Source organism: Pagrus pagrus (genome assembly GCF_965226575.1).
Source record: "Pagrus pagrus genome assembly, chromosome: 11".
NCBI lineage: Eukaryota > Metazoa > Chordata > Actinopteri > Spariformes > Sparidae > Pagrus > Pagrus pagrus.
Window position 1 is genome coordinate 21,487,902 of NC_140195.1, and position 19,240 is coordinate 21,507,141.

General features: G+C 42.7%; 3 protein-coding genes across 8 annotated transcripts; all 3 read left to right on the top strand.

Annotated features, from left to right (window-relative positions):
- The first annotated feature begins 365 nt into the window (after positions 1–365).
- Positions 366–8,825, top strand: mybl2a (v-myb avian myeloblastosis viral oncogene homolog-like 2a). Of its 6 annotated transcripts, none has more exons than XM_084368010.1 (14): positions 366–476; positions 594–688; positions 910–969; positions 2,088–2,190; positions 2,528–2,599; positions 2,722–2,814; positions 2,921–3,141; positions 3,324–3,444; positions 3,809–3,862; positions 4,701–4,951; positions 5,180–5,882; positions 6,065–6,307; positions 6,533–6,733; positions 6,902–8,825. In XM_084368010.1, exons 2-14 carry the CDS (start codon positions 678–680, stop codon positions 7,502–7,504), a joined length of 2,736 nt encoding a protein of 911 aa, XP_084224136.1. In that variant the 5' UTR covers positions 366–476; positions 594–677; the 3' UTR covers positions 7,505–8,825. The 6 variants fall into 6 exon arrangements, with proteins under 6 accessions (XP_084224136.1, XP_084224137.1, XP_084224140.1 ...); XM_084368011.1 differs by having other exon boundaries at positions 598–688; XM_084368015.1 differs by lacking the exon at positions 366–476 and having other exon boundaries at positions 484–688; positions 5,180–5,346; positions 5,731–5,882.
- A 349-nt stretch (positions 8,826–9,174) lies between these two features.
- nsun5 (NOP2/Sun RNA methyltransferase 5) lies at positions 9,175–11,935 on the top strand. The gene is made up of 4 exons (XM_084365894.1): positions 9,175–10,338; positions 10,737–10,947; positions 11,113–11,277; positions 11,619–11,935. The coding sequence occupies exons 1-4, from the start codon at positions 9,414–9,416 to the stop codon at positions 11,821–11,823; spliced, it is 1,506 nt and encodes a 501-aa protein (XP_084222020.1). The 5' UTR covers positions 9,175–9,413; the 3' UTR covers positions 11,824–11,935.
- A 206-nt stretch (positions 11,936–12,141) lies between these two features.
- Positions 12,142–17,933, top strand: LOC311265761 (uncharacterized protein). Its single transcript, XM_084367741.1, has 8 exons — positions 12,142–12,228; positions 12,362–12,533; positions 12,889–12,989; positions 14,441–14,527; positions 15,292–15,439; positions 16,104–16,183; positions 16,283–16,376; positions 16,875–17,933. Exons 2-8 carry the CDS (start codon positions 12,422–12,424, stop codon positions 17,282–17,284), a joined length of 1,032 nt encoding a protein of 343 aa, XP_084223867.1. The 5' UTR covers positions 12,142–12,228; positions 12,362–12,421; the 3' UTR covers positions 17,285–17,933.
- Positions 17,934–19,240: the final 1,307 nt, after the last annotated feature.

The window sequence follows — 19,240 nt, forward strand, 5'->3', positions numbered from 1 at the left end:
ATATCATGTTGAAAAATCTACATTGCCTCCTCTTTAAAGGACACATTCCATGATTGCTATCATTACAAGTCTTTAAACCTTCATTAAAGCTCTTTATTATGTTATTTGGGGTTGAGCAGTGCCTGTTAGTTTAGCCTACGTTAGCCTAGCATAAATAAGTGACCCACTAGTGACTTTTTGAAGAGGTTAATTTGGTATAAAAGATCTGTAATGGTGAACTAGTGTCGTTCTTAAGAAGTGTTACAGCATTCACAACTGTTTGATTGAAACTTTGTTGCTCTTTTGGAAGAGATTTGTTAACATTATGCTGAAGGGAACCGTTAAAGGCAGGAGGCAGTCCAGTCCACAGTTGCTTAGCAGCAGCCGTTAGCCGTTAGCGTCGGTTAAAACCGTCACTGACATGCATTGTTTCCGGGGAGTGCGTGCAGTTGTGGGGCCGTGGTGCTCTTGAACAGACCTCAGAGTTTCAGTCGCGGGTAAATTTCTACTGATACAGTGCAACGAGTTCCTTGACTGTCTCTGTAGTGTATCGATTAACACAGATTTACTTCGGCATATGTTTTACAAGCTTTCTTTCTTGTGTCCCTGAAAAGACAGCTTGTTTTGTAGCTACTCCGGCTAACGTTAGCATTTGATAGCCCCGGTCTGTATCTCGAGACAAGAGAGACAGAGGAGGGATGTCGCGCGGGTAAGTGTGGGGAACATTCACGTTCGTGGATGTTAAAAAAAAAAAAAAAAATACATGTGTGTTTGTGTTGTGCTCAGGGTGGAAACATCTCACAGGGTAATACTTTAAAAAGCAGTCATCGCTACATCTGTGAAGCAAGTAGTAGTTATGTTGTGTGAGTGAGATGGTTGTTTCCTCTCCCGTGTCCTTTTAAAAGCCGTTGTTCTGTTGTGTCACGGTAGGGAGCTGGAAAAGCTGGACCCTGCTGTATTTCAGAAGCAGTTGCACAAGCTGAACTTTAGGTAGGCATTTCCGAGCTCCGCACTGTCATGTCAAGTAACTTTCAGCAACATTGAAATAATCACAAACACCTCACTTTCGCTTATAAGAAATGTTGTAAGGTGAGCAGGGTTGTTGCATTTGCGTATACGCGCCGCTAGAGGCGGACTACTTTCTGAACTAACAGTCAACGTTTCCTTCAAGCGTGTGCGAGGACCTGCTAGCCAAGTTTGCTAGCTTTAAGTTGCAGCCAAGTTTGCTTGTAAGTTTATAAGTTTGTCTCTTATTCTTTAATCGCAGCAATTTTGTCTTGAGAGTTGCCAAATGGACTATTGAGATGTGACGATTTAGCTAAACGCCTTTATGTCGTGGTAGCTTATTTGGTATTCAGCAGCTTATGTTGGCTGCTAAGATAGCTCAGCTTTTCTGTGGGCAGTTAGCTAACGGTAGCTTGATGCTGTGGAGCACAACATTCATGCTTGTTGAACAGGTTATGGGACAGGAAAGTAAAATACACAGGCTTTATACCAAGGAAACGGTTACAAGTTAGCTAAGTGACAAAGTATGATATATCCTGTTTTTATATTTTACATTGCATGTTTTGCATGTCTTAGCTGTCATGGTAACTTTGTTCCTCTTGGCTTGAACAATTTCTCACATATCTACATCTTTGGACATGCCACATGAAAAGTGTCAAAAGTTTTGCTCTTTGTAAAAGATAGACAACTCGTGCTTCGATCTGCCACTAAATCACCAATGGTGCTGAAATAGTTTTTCAGTCTTTGGATTACTTTAAATTTAGCATTTAAACAAGCACGTCTGTTGTTGTTGTTGTTATTGTTGTAAGGAGATAGATGAACACGAGGTTTAAAAATGTTTTGACATTTGCAGCTGAGACTTTGTTACAACACCAACACAATGAAAGTCAATATATATATTTGTTTAATTTATTAAAAATGACATTCAATAACTCTACAGCATCATTATGAAGCCCACAACAACCATACCATATGTCCATATCCATGGAGACTTTGTATTCCACAATCTCTATGTAGTGTCTTTTCACTCTTAATAATCTTTTCATGTTGAAATCCAGTAATTCATGTTTTATCTTAATTTTTGGTTATCTGTGTGGTTGCAGCATGGAAGAAGCAGGAGATAGTAATCCGTGCATGGACACAGACTCTGACACAGCAGAAAAGAAGGATGGCACCAGGTGTTCTGTCAGATGGACTCAGGAAGAGGTGAGTGAAAAGAAGTCTTTCAAGTTACTGTTGTCTGTACAAAATAAGTATACTCATCTGACAACATAATCTGGAGCAACACACTATAATGTCAAGTATTTTATTATAAAGGTGTCAGTGACTGAATAGTAATGCTGCGTGCTAAGAAGAAGAGCCAACTGAAGCAGAGTTGTGAACTAATGCTTAAGAAATTTTGAAGTTTGCAATGATTGTTTGTTTTTGTAGTTTACGTCAAAAGTAACAACCCGTGTTCATGTTAATTCCGGACCTGAAAGCTGACCTTAAAGCTCACATTAAATTGTACTGTGTCTCTGAACTGATTTGTTGTTGTGTGCAGGATGACAATTTAAAAATCCTGGTCAACAGCGTTGGAAAGAAAGACTGGAAAACCATTGCCAGTTTTTTACCAGTAAGTATGTGTATTGTGTCTATCATGCTGTGGAACTTGTAAAATCTCTGAACGCTCTCTAATCTCTCCATGTTGAATTATTTAATCTCGGATAATAAAGGCATTTCCTATCACCATGACAGGGGCGTACAGAATTGCAGTGTATGCAACGCTGGAAAAAGCACCTGGATCCTGAATTAATCAAAGGCTACTGGTCTAAAGAGGAAGATGAAAAGGTGAAAACATTGAACTTATATAGACTTTTCTGAAACACAGTCTCTAGTTAATATTGTCCTATCTCATTTTGTACTCCTGTGTTTGCTAATGCCTTTGCTCTGACAGATAGTAGAGCTGGTGGGCAAGTACGGCACTGGACACTGGTCCTTGATTGCTAGGCACCTAAAAGGGCGGGTGGGTAAACAGTGTCGTGAGCGTTGGCACAACCATCTCGATCCACTGGTCAAAAAGAGCTCCTGGACAGAAGAAGAAGACATCATTATCTATAAAGCCCATGCCATTTTTGGAAACCGGTGGGCTGAGATTGCCAAGCTGCTTCCTGGAAGGTGAGTTGGCTAACATTTACACTAGGGGTCATTGATTTGCTGAAATTTAACAGAGTGGATCAAAAGCAGTCAAATACACTATTTATTTTTAATTTTTAAAATGAGTGGGTGAATGTAGAAACGTATCAGCCTGTTTAAGCTAGGAATGACACTTTAATGTATATTTTTAATTCCTCTTGCAGGACAGACAATTCTGTGAAAAATCACTGGAACAGCACCATCAGACGCAAAGCAGAGTTGGGCTTGTTCAAGGACGAAGCTGACAGCATTTCCCTTGATATTCAACAGTTTGTGGAAGGAGAGGTACAGCACTTACTGAGTTTAGCACAAATTGCGAAGGCTCATCATTTTCTGCTTTTACAGATTTCCACAATTTTAACAAAGGTTTTTTTTTTTGTTTTGTCAAAGATTACTCGGTAAACAATTTTGAATAGCTAGTATTAATAGAGATAATAGATTAGATATTGATCGTTTATTACTCATCATAGGGACGAAGCAGGTAATATGCCTGCTGCTGTTCTAAAATGATGCAAAGGTAATGCTCAATGATACATATTATGATATTACCATCTGATTAGAAAGAAAGGGTTTGAAAAGCTTTGGTGTTTTTTCCAATATTTTGCAGCAAAGATATTAATGTGCATTAACGTTATATGTTGTGTTACAGGTCGACTTCAAGTGTGATGTTGTGTTAGACACTGAACCAGTAATTCCTAAAGTGGTAAGTTTGCCATAGATGAATGTCCTTTATGAATCAGCTGTATTTTCTTTCAAACCTTTATCTAAGGAGAAACATTGAAATTTAAAGCAGTAGTTCACTCTAAAACAAAATTCAGTCATTATCGTCTCACCCACATGCTGGTGATAAGTCCGGTGTAGTTTCTTATTCCTCAAAGTGCAGCTGGAGACTCGCGGGGGTACTCTCTGGCAGCGATAATCCATACAACGAGTTTAAGTGGCGCCCTGGAGAAAATGTCCATAAAACTACACAAAAACTTCGTAATATTCCTCCATACTGCTCGTCCGCTGCAATCCAAGTATCCTGAAGTGACGACATCCAGAGTTTACTCGAAACAACGTCATTTAGTACATTTTTACAGCCTAAACAGTCACTATGCTATGTTTACATGGAGGCACGCTCCGCGTTCACGCCAGTCTCCCTCGCAGCCGATTGCACTACGGAAGCCGCGCCGGACAAGATGATTGGATGATGGAGCGTGCCTCCATGTAAACATAGCATAGTGACTGTTAGACATTTTCTCCCGGGCGCCACTTAAGCTCGTTGTATGGATTATCGTTGCCGGAGAGTACCCCCTCCAGCTGCACTTTGAGGAATAAGAAACTACACCGGACTTATCACCAGCATGTGGGTGAGTCGATAATGACTGAATTTTGTTTTAGAGTGAACTATTCCTTTAACAGAGCTACATCAGTTAAATTAGGAGTGTTCTTAGATGGATGACAAAAGAACATTTCTTAACTGCTTTTAGGTTTTTTTTTTTCTATGATGCGTCGAGCTGCAGCTTGGATTCACTCTTGTACTCTTTGCTTTACTACAGTTCAGGCCAGAGAAAGAGAAGAAGCAGAAGGAGCCTCAGAAAGTCAAGCAGAGGGCGCCCATTCAGCTTCCACAGACTTCAACATCCAGGAGAGAGATCTCCTCCCCCAATCCCTCCTTGCCCCCTAGTTCGAGTTCGAGTTCCAGTCCCAACTCCAACTCAGGGGCTGCACCCGTAGCTGTACCGGTGGACCAGAAAAAGGTTGTCGATGCAGCACTGAGGATGATTGCTGAGGACATGCTGCCACTCAGGTGACTTGTAGTGTTAGTGGCTGTTACAGTGTTCATGTTGGGTCAATGACCTGAGGATTAACAAACTGGGGTATTTTGACAACTTTGGACAAAGGGTTAGGGTGATCTCATGAGTCTGCTGCATGTGGATTATGTCATATAACCATCCAACATCTAATCACCAGTCTAGATCTCACACACCATTTGAAAATGCACAATGTCAATGTATCTTTTCTTTGTTCCCCACAGTTTTGTTGAAGGCACAGGCTTCAGGTCATTCATGAGTACCATCAGCCCTGAATACAACAAGCTATCTCAACGAGTTATTGGCCTACAGCTCTATGATGATGTGGAGAGAACCATCAAACCTCAGCTCATCCGTGACCTTAAAGCCTGCCTTGCCAAAACCAAAGATGGTAAGAGTGCCATCCATGTCACTTTAGACCTATGGGCAGGTGATCCATCCCATCCAGTGGAGGAGCCCATTGTTGTCGTGCAGCTCCACTTTGTCAGTGATTCCTGGCAGATCCGCCGTCCCACTGTGGCGTTCCGTCACCTCAGCCACAAAAACCTCAGCGCCACTGTGGCCAGCGAGCTTGAAGGTGTGCTGCTGAGCTACGGCATCTTTCCTCACAGCATCGGCTACATCATCACCAACCAGGCCAAAGAAGCCCTGGCTGGGAACAACTTATTCTGCGACTACAAGATCATGTGCTCATCCAACAGGGGAGAACCGGATGGAGATGAGATAGTGGCATTTCTGTCAGACCAGATGACTGAAACAGAATCCCCCTTTTCAGAGCTGCAGATTGGGACCAGGACCTCCTGTGCGGCCAACACACTGCAGCTTGTGATTAAGGAAGCGCTGAAGAACTCCAGGGTTGTGGAAAACCTGCTCCTGCAGGCCCACAACGTGGTGGCTTTCTTTAGGAGCAGTGCTTACTGGAGTGAGGTAGGAGAAAAAATGTCTAAAAACTACTTACAACTGTATTGTACACTGCATTACATTGTTTTTGCAAAGACACATGATAAGGATTGATGATGCCAAACTTCTTTTATTCGATATGATTTCAATACTTTTTTTAACCATTTTAACAATACTGATACAGATACTTATAATTTCTCATTAATTAGGTTTTGATGAAGGAGTGGAACGTGTCCCTGTGCCCTTCCTCCAGTAGCTGTCGCTGGAACTCCATGATGGTATCTTTACGCCGCATGGCGCAGGAGTCCGCCTGGAGTGCAGTCATGACTGTCTTAGCTCAGGCTCGCATAGAGGCTAACGACACAGCCAGCGCACCGCCTCTGGTCATGGTCAAAAGGGAGCAAGTGATTGACATCCTGGGTCTCCTTGAACCGTTTGAGGAGGCCTTGCAGGTAAAAGAGAAAGTTAGAAAGAACTTCATTATAGATGTAGTTGATTATGATATTATTGATTGAATTGGCTGTTCTGAGTTGGGTACTTTGGATTACTGAAACTAAGCAAACAACAAAAAAAGATGAATCCATTAAAGTTGCAGCATGAATGTAGTATAATAGTAATGTGTTATTATTTGTAGATGATTATGTGAGATCATATTCTTTTTACCTCTTCTAACCCAGGTCCTGCAAGGAAACGGAGTGACCATCTCTATCATCATACCTTCCCTTGTTGGCCTTGATAAAACCTTGGAGAGCCTTGTCACTAACTACACACACTTCAGCAAGGCCCTGCGTACTGGCCTCCACACACACTTCCAGTCCCTGATCCACCAGAAGGACATGGTCTTAGCTGCTGTGCTTGACCCCAGGATCAAGCTTCAGGTACTGAGTTATGCCAGAAGCATGGCTGGTTTGTTTTGTCTGTTGGCGTCCTAAGAAGTTCTCTATGTCTCTATTGAGCTCTATGTTAAAGTAGAAAAGAAAATGTATATCATACATAACCCACTTTCAGAATTAGAACTCTCACTCTGGCTTGAACTTTCCTTCCAGCCATTTTCTGATGCCAAACATGAGGACCAGACAGATATCCTCACACCCCCATTGAAGCATGAAGCTCGCGCCATCTTGGAGGCTTCATTAAGAAGCATGGAGGCCTCAGCATCTCCCTCTGTAGAGGCAGATAAAGACCAGACAAGTGCAGAGTTGACAAAGGACCAGAATGGTGAAGAGGAAAGCCAAGCCAATACGCTGATGGAGACATCTGGTGGCAGCTCAGATGACAACAACTTTGACGGAGTTGACGGAAACAACCTCAAGCGCAAGTCCATCTTTAACTTTCTCCAGCCGCCTGCAAAGAACATGAAGACGTCTGAGCTTGATGCGTACCTGTCAGAGCCACTGTGGGAAAGCAACTCCAGTGTGGTTTACTGGAAATCTGCTTCTCGGTTCCCCCAGCTCCAGAGCATCGCCAAGAAGCTGCTAGCAGTACCAGCCACCTCAGGGGGCTTCGACCGGCTGTGTCCAATGGCAGCGTGTATTGTGAGAGCCAAGAGGAACCGGCTGCCACCTCACACCACAGAGAGACTGCTTCTGTACAAAAACTCTTTAAAGGCAAAGACTGTTAAAAAGCCCAGTGGGGTTGCTAAACACTGATCGTTCAGGTGACAATTGATTCTGACTATTCTGTCCTCCATCCAAAATATCCTCCACCCTTGCTTTTCCCTACTTATCACATTGCATTAAACAGAAACTCAGCACCATCATTTACTATAAAATGCACTTTTAAACCCATGTGACACCCATGTCCATGACTTAACTTGATGTCCCTCGATGACATTTCTTTGAACATTCGATCAAACTCGCTGAATTAAGCCTCTTTTTCTACCCAGAGCTGCATCGATTAATTAATTAGTTTCTTTACTCTTCTCTGACATTAAATCGAATATTTAGGGTTGAGGACAAGAGACATTTGAGGAAGTCATCATGGGCTTTGGGAAACACTGATCAAAAATATACTTCAAATATATTAAATATGAGCACAATGGCAGCCACCGTCATAGAGCTCAAACTGTTTTTATTTCTCTGGGGATTTTTAGTTCAGATGACTGTTATTGTTTAGTGAAAGGCAGATTCTCTTTGCCCTTCACACAAAGCAGCTACACTGCTTCTTGTTTTTGAGTATAAACACTTTCTTAATTCAAAGATTTAAAAATGTAATCTGAAGTGTGAATTAAGATGACTTTGCAAAATGCTGAACAGAGGTCTTATGTTTTTCTTTGTAGTTGCCACTACCTTCTCAGAAGAAGGTAGTGGCAGGAGTAAAAGAAGCAGTTGTGGTCAAAGTCCAAAGTTTTCTGACTGACTTGTACTGGTTGTGCTAAAACTCTGTCTCAATGTCACTGAACTATAAAAAAACAGTGGTGGATAGTGGGTATTCAGTGCCTAAAGCAAAAATTTAAGTGACTGAAAATGTAAAGCTTTGGAGGGTAATTTGTTTCCTTTTCTTGTAATTTATTTGTTTTGTATGCTGTACACTTAAGTGCAGATGGACTGCGTGTTGGGTCGCTTAACAGTAAATGAAATAAGACTCTGCACCTTTTCAGCTTTTTGTAAAAGCTGCATTTATTTTATTAGTCTATAACAACTTGTTTATATTTTTCATTTTTACTGGTCAGTGATGCTTTACAGTTAATAAATGTCAAGAGCCTTGATGATTAATCGGCTCTTAAATTGATTGATTTAACAGATTATAATGGCGGTTGATGCTCATTCTACATTTTAGTTTGACATTATTAGACAGAAGCTTTTAAACAAACTGAAATTCACAATGATTGTTTATATTGTGGTGATAAACACACATGGGAACCTGAGTCCTGTGAGCTGTTGTGTCTCCACGTGGAAATATCCAGAGAATGTACTTTTATTAAAGAATAAAGCTATTTTTCTGTACAGATTTCTATATCTGTGGCTCAAAGTGTTCATGTCAATCTGTTTTTTTTTTTTAACTATCTGGGTTAGAATAAAATTAATATTGTGATCAGCTGGGTGCTGACTTTGTAAAGTGAGGAAGGATGGACATTTTAGTGTTAAGAGTAGTTTATCCTGAGCACCCCAACAGAGAAGATGAGGAAGAATAAAAGCTACCAAAAAAAATTAGGCCTTGAACAGAAATACATGAAAACATGTTACCAATGTATAGAAAATAGCGGTGACATTGCTGTAATTTAAATGTTATAAAAGTAATTTGAGTTTTAGGCCCGATAGTTTTCTTTTTCAGTCGCGGTCACTGATTGGCTGGAGGGACCGCCTACGTCAGACGAAAACAATGCGTGAGCTTGTACTTCCGGAGTCACGACCCTTCCTCCACCATGTGCATGGTGGAAAAGTTATCACGAAGCTGCGTTTATATAAAAACCTGAACGAGAGGAAGAAACCCGCTTGTTGTTCAGAAGACGAGGCTTCGCTGGGACGAGGAAGGTGTCAGGCCAGTTGTCACTTGTAAAAACCCGATAAAAGAGCGCAGTAGTCCGGCTCGTTAGCTAGCTGAAAGCTATCTGTCGCCATGGCTCTGTACTTAAAAGCTGCTGAGATCCTGGAGAAAGCCGAGATGAAGCAGGCCGCTCTAAAAACTCTGGTTTACGACAGCAAATTTGTGAACATCAAGCAGCTGTTCGCTCTGGTTTGTGAGACCCAGAAGTTTTCCTCCGTCCTGCAGGAGATCATCGAGTCCACCAAGCTGCTCAAACAGACCAAGCTGAGGATGCACATGGCCATGGTGCTGGTGCACGACCTGGTGATCGGCCAGGGGCTGAAGTGCGGCGGCTCCTGGAAGACCATGATGATGAAGCACCGGCCCAGGCTGCAGGCGGCGCTGGCCCGCATGAAGGTGAAGAAGAAGGTCAGTAAGAATGAAGACCTGCTCCCGGACGGCCTCAAAGTGCTCGCAGGGGATCGGCTGCCCAGGTATGTGCGTGTGAACACCCTGAAGACCACCGTGGAGGATGTTGTGGACTACGTGAAGAGGGACGGCTTGTCCTACCTGGGACAAGCCTCCAGGCTGGATGACTTGACCCTGAAGGAGAAACACTTTGTGAAAGACATGCACCTGCCAGAGCTGCTGGTCTTCTCTCCTAAAACCGACTTCCATGACCACTTCATGTACAAGGCCGGTCACATCATTCTGCAGGACAAAGCCAGCTGCCTCCCCGCCTACCTCCTCGACCCACCACCTGGCAGCCATGTCATCGATGCCTGCGCCGCCCCAGGCAACAAAACGAGCCACCTGGCAGCCATCATGAAGAACAAGGGCAAGCTGTTTGCCTTTGATTTGGATGCCAAGCGTCTGTCCACCATGTCGACTCTCCTGCTCCGAGCTGGGGTCACCTGTCAGCAGCTGGCCAACCAGGACTTCCTGAAGGTGGATCCTGACAGCCCGCAGTATAAAGATGTAGAGTATGTCCTGCTGGATCCATCCTGCAGCGGGTCAGGTAGGTTGAGTTATCACTGATCATAGGGTTAACCAGGTGTCTGATCACCTGTCTGCGGCCTTTACAGGTATACCTCCTGTATACCTTGTCTCCTTGACATCCCCTAGAGCCCATGGAACGTGTGACTATAGTTTCATAGTCACATGATACATATGTCATGTAATCATATATGATCACGACCCATCTTGAAGAATCAGACAGTTAATAGAAGCTGTTTTGGTGGCTTGTTCACTCTGCATCACCTGTTTTCACTAATGAACCTTCTTGTAACATCACTGTCTTCTTCCCAGCAGTTTATTTTGTGTACTTAAGGAAAAATCCAGACATTTTATGTTCTGTTTTGTTGTACTTCTACTCTGAGGTTAAAATATAATGTCTATAATCTGTGTGGGGTTCAGGTATGGTGTGTCTCCGAGAAGATGCCTCCTCCGCTGACCAAGAGAAGACTCAGGCTCGTCTGGCGTCCTTGGCCTCCTTCCAGCTGCGGTGCCTGAACCACGCCCTCAGGTTCCCTCGGCTGAAGCGCCTTGTCTACTCCACCTGCTCCATCCACAGACAGGAGAACGAGGACGTCGTAGCGGCCTGTCTGCAGCAGAACCCCAGCTTCAGGTAACAACAGTCCATTTTCACAAATCAGAATAAACCTATTGATGTTTTTATACCCGTCTGTCTTTGATATGATTCTGAGTGAAACTCTGGGCCCGTCTGATGAGGAACCAGCTGTCGGTCCCTGAGTGAACTGTCCCCTGAAAGTGTTTGTGTTTCCTGCTGCAGGTTGGTTCCTCTGCTGTCTCAGTGGCCTGAACGTGGCCTGGAGCCGCTCACTCAGTGTCTGCGTGCCAGCACCAGCAAGACCCGCACACACGGCTTCTTCGTGGCTCTGCTGGAGAAACACAGTGAGGCTGAGAACAAGAAGCAGGAGCCTGTAGCACAGATAAGGTAAATACTGAGGCGTTGTGTAAAGTTATTTAAATAAAGTGAAGCTTATCTGTGAAAGTGAAATTTGACTTATTTTTCTACATCTGAATTCAGTCATCATCCTGTCACAATAATAGAGAACCTGTAAAGAAAGAGCTGAATATATCTTTCATGCAAATATAGTTTTTGATGTTCTTTAGTCTTTAGCTTGAAATTAAATTTAATCGACTGTAATCACATATTTTTTTTAACCTACAATTGAATATCATAAAACTTTGTGAGCACAAACAGTTTTATAAGTTTTGAATACAGATGTACAACCACTGTATTCTGTTTGACTTCTGCTGTCTGCCCTGTCGCAGCGTCGTGGAGGCAGCACCACAAAGCCCGTCCACCTGTGAGAAGAGACCTGCAGCCTCGGAAGAAGACGAGTCTGAAGCCTCAGAGACGGACGAGAAACCGACACCTGCGGCAGCAGAACAGGCTGACAGCACACCTGGCAAGAGGAAGAGGAAAAGGAAGAGGAAGAAGAAGAAGAAGAAGAAGGCAGCAACAGTAGTGGAGTGATGAGAAATTAAAGTGGGACTGTTTACAGCATGTTGTCTGGAGGGGATCTATCATTTTGTAACCGAGACATGTGGGGAATGTAAATGAAGAGTAAAGATAATTTTTTACTGTATCACGTCTCTGTGCCTCATTATTATGAGCTGTTCTGCAAAGATTCTGGTTTATTTCAGATGAAGGTTCAGATGCTGTGTTTCTCCTGAGAGGTGACAGTTTTCATCCAGTAGGGGGCAGCAAACCAGCAGCCAGCCTGCTGAAGAAGAAGTTTATTTCCGGCTAAACAGAGCCTCCTATTGGCTGAGACCACACTCGTAGCTTTTGTAACGCCTTTACGTAAAATGTTTTGTAACGCGCTGCAGTGATCGTCTGTTTGCCGGCGGTGATTCGGGCTCACGTTAGAAGAGTAAAGTAGGTGTTTTAATATTCATGTAACTGATATATAATTTATATACAGCTGTATTAAATAGCATGAAGTTTACTGACAAGTCAGTAAAATGACGCAACAAGTAAAAAAACTAAGTGGTCGGCTCTTATCTACCAGGAGATAAAGGAGGTGTGTCCAACCCGCCTGTAGCAGCTCGTCCCCGGCCCTAGCAGCAGGATGTCCCCGGTGCCCAAAGTGAGGCTGTCCGGAGGTCTGGAGGTGTGTCGGGTCCTGAACGGGATGTGGCAGGTGTCCGGGGCGCACGGAGCCGTGGACAGAGCCAAAGCAGGTTAACATGAACCCACATGTCATGGAGATATACCAGTTTAGCACAACATAACTCATTTGTAGCTTGTATGTGGATATGCAGGTCACTGACAATAAGTACACCAGGGCCATTTTGCTATATTCACATCACACTTTGTTTGTGTCAAAGCACACAAGCCACAAAATACATTTTTAAACAGTGGTCAAAGGTCAATTAAAACAGACACTGGAAGATCACAATGCTGCAATACTAACGTGAAAATAACTCAAAGTACTCTCTAACAACCTGTTGCATTGCCTAACTGTGCTGTTTGATAATGATAATATCAATAATAATGATAATAATAATACAAAATAATATTTGTTTCTCTATCCAGTTGAGGCCATGCAGGCCTATGTAGACGCTGGTCTGACCACATTTGACATGGCAGACATCTATGGGCCTGCAGAGGAAATATTTGGACAATTCAACAGCCAGGTACACACACACACACACACACACACACACACACACACATACATCATGGTAGTCTTGCCGGCTGTTTTGCTCAGTTTACCTCTTTCAATACATGACATAAATATAACAATGATGAGCATATGTTGTGTACTCAAATGATCCTTGTAAAAGCTATTTAACTCAGTTTATTCTCATTTAATGAGAGGTTCACCATTTCATCTGATTTTAATGTTTAAAATGTGAGATTAATCATCCTCCTCCATGGGTTGAAATAATACGTATGAAGTCGAATAGCTAAATATGAAAATATACAGCTGTGCATGTATAGTTTAGAAAAACAATGTTTTTACCAAATTTAAGAACATATTTCTAAATGAAGTGTAAGAGCTGGCCTGCTTGTCTGTGCATGAAATTTTACTGGAGATAGTTTGAGATAGCTGCCTAAAACACAAGAGGGAGCCAATGTGCTGTTTGTAGATTTCCATTACAATGTCACAGAGGCCACTGTGTGTGTGTGTGTGTGTGTGTGTGTGTGTGTGTGTGTGTGTGTTTGTGTGTTTGACATTTACAAGAAAGACACTGAAAGCACGCAAGAAGTAAACAGAGAATAAGAGACAGGTTCAAAGAGAAAACAGGCTGCCAGTGGGAAAAACAACAGAATGTTTTGCTTGTAAATCAATGTGAGAGGTTTATAGAAGCTAACACATCCAGGAAATTTCAGCATTAGGTGCTGTACTGAAGCAGAAGTTAAAAATACAAGTCTGCACACTTAAGCTCATGCCCTTCTTCAGACATAAAGCAGGTGCAGATACACACCATACAACTACCTGTGCAGAGGTACTGCACTTGCTTTATGTCTGTAGAAGGGCCTGAGCCTTGTACCTCAATAACAGTAAACTAAAGTCAAAGCTCTGTATTTGTAACACAGTTTTATTGAGCTAAGTGTGATGGACACAGTGGTCATTCATACTGTATTTTCATGTAAGCTCAGTCAGGCCCGGTTATTGATTCTTACATCCAGCTGTTAATGTCTGTGTCCCCCAGATACTCAACACAAGCATTAAGAAATGCTCTCACGCTACAAACACACACAGACACAGGTCCCAGTGTGGCTCAGATCAGAGTTTTTGAGGCTGATGTGCTGTGACAGTCTAATGGTATCGACCGCAGTGTCAGCCGCTCACCTGGAATAATGTGCAGAGAGACACAGAGAGCTCTTCTCATCCAACCAGCTTTTCTCATCCGCTCACAAGCTTTCCAGGCTTTTTGTCATTCTTACAATAACCCGATCATCAAAACACATTTCTTATCTCCTGCATCCTTCAAAAATGAAAAACCTGTACAGAATTTGAGTGATATTTTAACATATCAATAATAGATAATACTACTAAGTGCTAGCTACAGTAACAAGGCATGGCTAAATTAAAATGTTTGTAATTATAATTTTTTATGACTCTTTGTCTGATCTGTAGCTGAAGTCCAGATCCTCCGGGAATGACAGCCCAGCTCTGCAGAGTCTCACCAAATTTGTGCCAAGACCAGGACCAATGGATCGCAAGGTGAGCTGCAGACAGATGTCACACTCAGTCTGCTGTATTTTACAGTGAGAGCAGTTTATCCACCAGAGAGCAGTGTGTGTCTTTATAAAGAACCAGGACCTTTCCTCACTGGTCTACTGAACAAATGTAAAGCTACACAGAAATCTCTTTGTGGTGTTCAGTCTTAAAAGACTCCCACTATGTCTTTTGTTTTATGAGGTCTTTACTTAACAATTCCCATAAGTTTCAACTTCACATCACACTTGATTTTATCTCTGGTTTCATGATTGTTCTGTCAACACAGTGTCCATCCAATATGTTGTAAATGCACACACTGTACAGGATTTTTTGTATCTACAGTATCAACAATTTACAAAGATTATGTTCCATTAAATGATTTAGGTCGTCAGATTTACAGCTAAACACAGAAAATGTGTGCATGTGGTATTGGTACAATAGTGACAGGTGGATTTTCCCACTGGAAAGTGGACCCGTATGTATGTTGGTCTCAATTTCTTTAAAAAAAAAAAAAAAAAATGTAATGAATCAAAATCAAAATTGTGTTATTTAACTCCCAAACATCAATATTGGTATCAGCCACAGAAATCCAGTGTCAATCAGGTTATAGTTTGATATTGTTTAGCATTGTATGGTGCTGAGAGACTGGAAATTTAGGTAGAATGAAACATGAATGGGTTTCATGTTGGTATGTTTAAAGGGCCAGAGTGAGTTTTACTGTAGAAACCAGAAACAGGGGCTGAAGTGTATCTGTGTGTGTGTCTCAGGTGGTGGAGAAGGCACTGCAGCGCTCCATGAACCGCATGCAGGTGGACAGTCTGGACTGTGTGCAGTTCCACTGGTGGGACTACAGAGACAAGAGATATCTGGACGCACTCGGACACCTGTCCGACCTGCAACAGGAGGGTCTTATACGTATGTAGTACTATACACAGTATAAACTGTTAACGTATAATGATAAACCACACTGTAAGATTAGGAGACGACAATAACTCAGCACACCTGGACACTTTATGTTACATTTTTATCAAGTTAAAGACACAATGATATCGTCAGAACAATATATGAGTGGGCTGATTTTGGCTCATCACAGATGTGATCAGTATATTGGTATATTCAGTATGTTGGCTGTATGTTGATGTTTAATAGGCTGCGTGTTAATGTAGACCTCAACCAGGGAGTGGTAATTTGACAAAATCAGATTAACTCAAGGTTAACCCACTTTCTGTCTTTTTCCTTGCTAACTGCATCTCATCATCTTCATCAGCTGTTAGTCATTATTAATATTAACAAAAGACCCTCTTACTTGGTGTTTCTAAAGCTTTTAACAACATATCAGCTACAGCAACTGTGTGCACTAAGGACGACCATAAGGCGTCTGTGAAAGCCTCAGAAACAGCAACAAAGTGGACCTTGTGTTGAGAATGTATTTTCTGTCAAGCTGCTGTTTCCACTGTCAAAATTGAATGTTCAGGCTCGATTTGTTTGAATTATTATCGGATTGGATCAAATAATTGGGTTTTTATTTTTACTCTGAGAAGGCTTTAAGTTCTCCCATGTTTTCCCTTTTGTTCCTCAGGAGAGCTCTCCCTCACTAACTTTGACACACAGAGGCTGGAGGAGATCACCAACAGAGGCATCCGCATCTCAAGCAACCAGGTAACACCTCCGCCTGCTTCAGACTCCCATGATCCCTCTCTCCACCTTCATCAGTGCGGCTGTTAACTGTTTATTGTTTTGTAATTGCGTGTCGTGCAGGTTCAGTACTCCGTGATTGACCAGCGACCTGTAGCGAAGATGGAGCACTTCTGTCTGGCAAACAACATTCAGCTCCTCACTTACGGCACTCTGGGTGAGACACAACACATCATTTAAGATTCAGTCATTCTATATTCATGTGTTTATTGTTTGCATTAGTTAAAAACGTGAGCAGTTTAAAATGTTTACTTCCTGTTTGATATAAGCAGCACATTTACCATCACGCTGTAAAGATGTAAAATGGTGGACTTCTAAAATGGAGTCAGTCGACGTGACGACACACCCTCCCTTTACTTTACTCCTTCCTCTCCATCCGTCTCTGCATCACATCCTCCTCCCGACCTCAACGCCCTCCATCTCTGCCCTCTTTTTCCTCCACTGCTTCTCCCCTCCCGTCTTGTTTTTTCTCTCTACCATCTCTCACTACACCCGCTTCCTCCTCTCCATCCTTCTCCATCTCATCAATGCTCTTCTTCCATCCCTTTATTCCTGGCACCTCCTTTTCTTCCTCCCACTTCTCCTCTCACTCCATCTTCCTCGCCATTTTTAACTCCTTCGTATCTCCCTCCTTTCTCCTCCATCACTCTCTCAGCTGGCGGTCTACTCTCAGAGCATTATCTGGGAAAGGTGGAGCCAAGTTCCAGGGCGGAGCTCAACACTGCCTCCCTCTCTAAGTACAAGAACATGATCGACAGTTGGGGTGGCTGGAGCCTTTTTCAGGACCTCCTTGTCGCCTTGGAGACCGCTGCCAAGAAACACGACTGCTCAGTGGCCAGCGTGGCGACGCGTTACGTGTTGGATCGCCCTGCGGTGGGCGGGGTCATCGTGGGATGTCGACTAGGCGTCGCAGGGGCGGGGCAACACATCAGCGACAGTCTGCGTAGCTGCAGCCCTGACCTGAAGCTGCTGCAGGAAGATCTCGCAGCCATCGAAGCAGTGACACGCCGCTCCAGGGACCTCACGGCGCTCATCGGGGACTGCGGGGATGAATACAGGAGCTAGAGGGGGAGGGCAGGGCGGGGAGGACTGACTGACTGGATGTGACAGATGGGGTGAGGAGGAGGAGGAAACCTCTCACGAAGAGCAGCCCCACAGTGGAAAAGAATAAAATGCACTTCCTGATGAAATTCAGTTCAAATCTCCAATAGAATTTTTGCCACTTTTGCTGATTTTGATCCATATTAGTTTCTGCACACAAAGACTGAAGCAGCTGTTCTGTTAAACACACTCAGTAACTTTTTAACATACTTGCTTCTTTTATGCAACTTCTACAGATTGTATGTGTAGGTGTTTTTATGTCATATTTGATAATATTAAACAGATTGAATACTTTTCTCCTGCAGTGCGTTCTCACACTGCTTTAGTGCTTGAATACAGAGATGCACAAACACACAGTCATCAGTGTTAACATTTGAGTGTCTAGTTATTCTGTTAGTAGCAGAATAAAGAGAAATCTCAGTGTTGCTTTTTCAGTTGTCTAAACTATCATTGTTAGCTTGTACGCTTAATAATATAATAAATATAATACTATTTTTTGTTTATAATAACATGGTGTCTGATTAATGGGATTGAGAGTTTTTTTCTGTTGCTGGTTGACTTAAAACCACCTTTAAGGAGTGTGTTGTGAAGGTAAATAAAAGTTTTTTCATCATTTTGCCGTTTTTCTGTTCGCTTATTGATTAAAGGATCATTTCACCTAAAATCACGTTTATTTTCTCACTAAACTCTTGCGGTGTCTTGGCATGCGGGTAGTTACCAAAGAAGAAAAGTGGTATCTTGAAAAAGCAGGACATTGTTCCTGGAAAGAGATGTTGGTGTCGAGTTATTCTCATGTCACTTGTCTCTGTATTTATCACTATTGGCCCAAATGTCTCAGCAGCAGATATCTCTAATAATGAAATTTAGATGTATTGAACGTTTAAATGATATCATAACACAATGTACTGTACATTGGGATTCCTTTGTGTCTGAGAAACTGGCCATGAGGTATATTTTAGCGTGTGTGTATTGGGGGGGTTGGGGGCTCACTGAGGTGGAAGGAAGTGGAGAACCCTGTAGCACTGTCTGGCCCCACATATGACGAGGAAGCGACAGTGTCACACACACATGTTATAGAAATGTTAGGCTCCCATCATTGTATATATGTTACTTTCATGTGCTTGTATGAATGTTTAAGGACCGTGTAGAGTCCCCACGGGTGAGTGCATAATTAGTGTGTATATGTTCAGACTGTACGTAATTAATTTGTGTGTGTGTATGTGTGTTTGCTGGGGGGGGGGCATGTTTTGTATGTACATTTTTGCATATTTGCATGTACAGTATGTGCGGATTGAGTGCACTGAAGTAGCAACAATGTAGTTTGACAGGAGGTGTGTGAGCCTCTCCACATGTGTTCATATGAACTATAATGTGTGTGTGTTGGTTTGTGCGTGCATTAGCGGAGAAGAATCCATACGACAGATTGACAGATACACAGACATATGCAGAGACGGCTGTCTGCACTCACAGCTCCTACTGTATGTGGACAGTATGAACATACACACATACTGTACATGCGCACACACACAGTCTGTCGGTCCATTTTACTTTTGTCCCTCACACACACTCACAGCTGACACACCTCATCCACCTCAAAGAGCAGACAGACTCCTGCTGCGCTATAGGGGGGAGGTCAAGGGTCGTCCCAAATATCACATCCAATCTTCTGTGACCAGCTGGAGTTCAGTCAGTCACAGTGTACAAAGGACCCACGAACAGGAGAATAACACAAGAGGAACAAAGAGGAGCGTACTGTAATTCTGCATACAGCCGCTTTAAAACAGCTTCTCTGACTGAAGCTTGCCTGCAGTGTCAGTATATTTTCTGATTACGTTCAATAAAGATCAATACAAAAACATCTGCCAGATTTCTCAGATTCAGAGGATACTTTGCTAAATTGCAAAGCCCAGTCTGACTGAA

Coding starts and splice junctions, on each gene's coding strand:
- nsun5 (XM_084365894.1), top strand. CDS start 9,414: ATGGCTCTGTACTTAAAAGCTGCTGAGATCCTGGAGAAAGCCGAGATG. Junction 10,948..11,112: donor CAGCAGAACCCCAGCTTCAG/GTAACAACAGTC, acceptor TTCCTGCTGCAG/GTTGGTTCCTCTGCTGTCTC. Junction 11,278..11,618: donor GAGCCTGTAGCACAGATAAG/GTAAATACTGAG, acceptor GCCCTGTCGCAG/CGTCGTGGAGGCAGCACCAC.
- LOC311265761 (XM_084367741.1), top strand. CDS start 12,422: ATGTCCCCGGTGCCCAAAGTGAGGCTGTCCGGAGGTCTGGAGGTGTGT. Junction 15,440..16,103: donor GCAACAGGAGGGTCTTATAC/GTATGTAGTACT, acceptor TTTGTTCCTCAG/GAGAGCTCTCCCTCACTAAC. Junction 16,377..16,874: donor CCTCACTTACGGCACTCTGG/GTGAGACACAAC, acceptor TCACTCTCTCAG/CTGGCGGTCTACTCTCAGAG.
- mybl2a (XM_084368010.1), top strand. Junction 3,863..4,700: donor AACCAGTAATTCCTAAAGTG/GTAAGTTTGCCA, acceptor GCTTTACTACAG/TTCAGGCCAGAGAAAGAGAA. Junction 6,734..6,901: donor ACCCCAGGATCAAGCTTCAG/GTACTGAGTTAT, acceptor CTTTCCTTCCAG/CCATTTTCTGATGCCAAACA.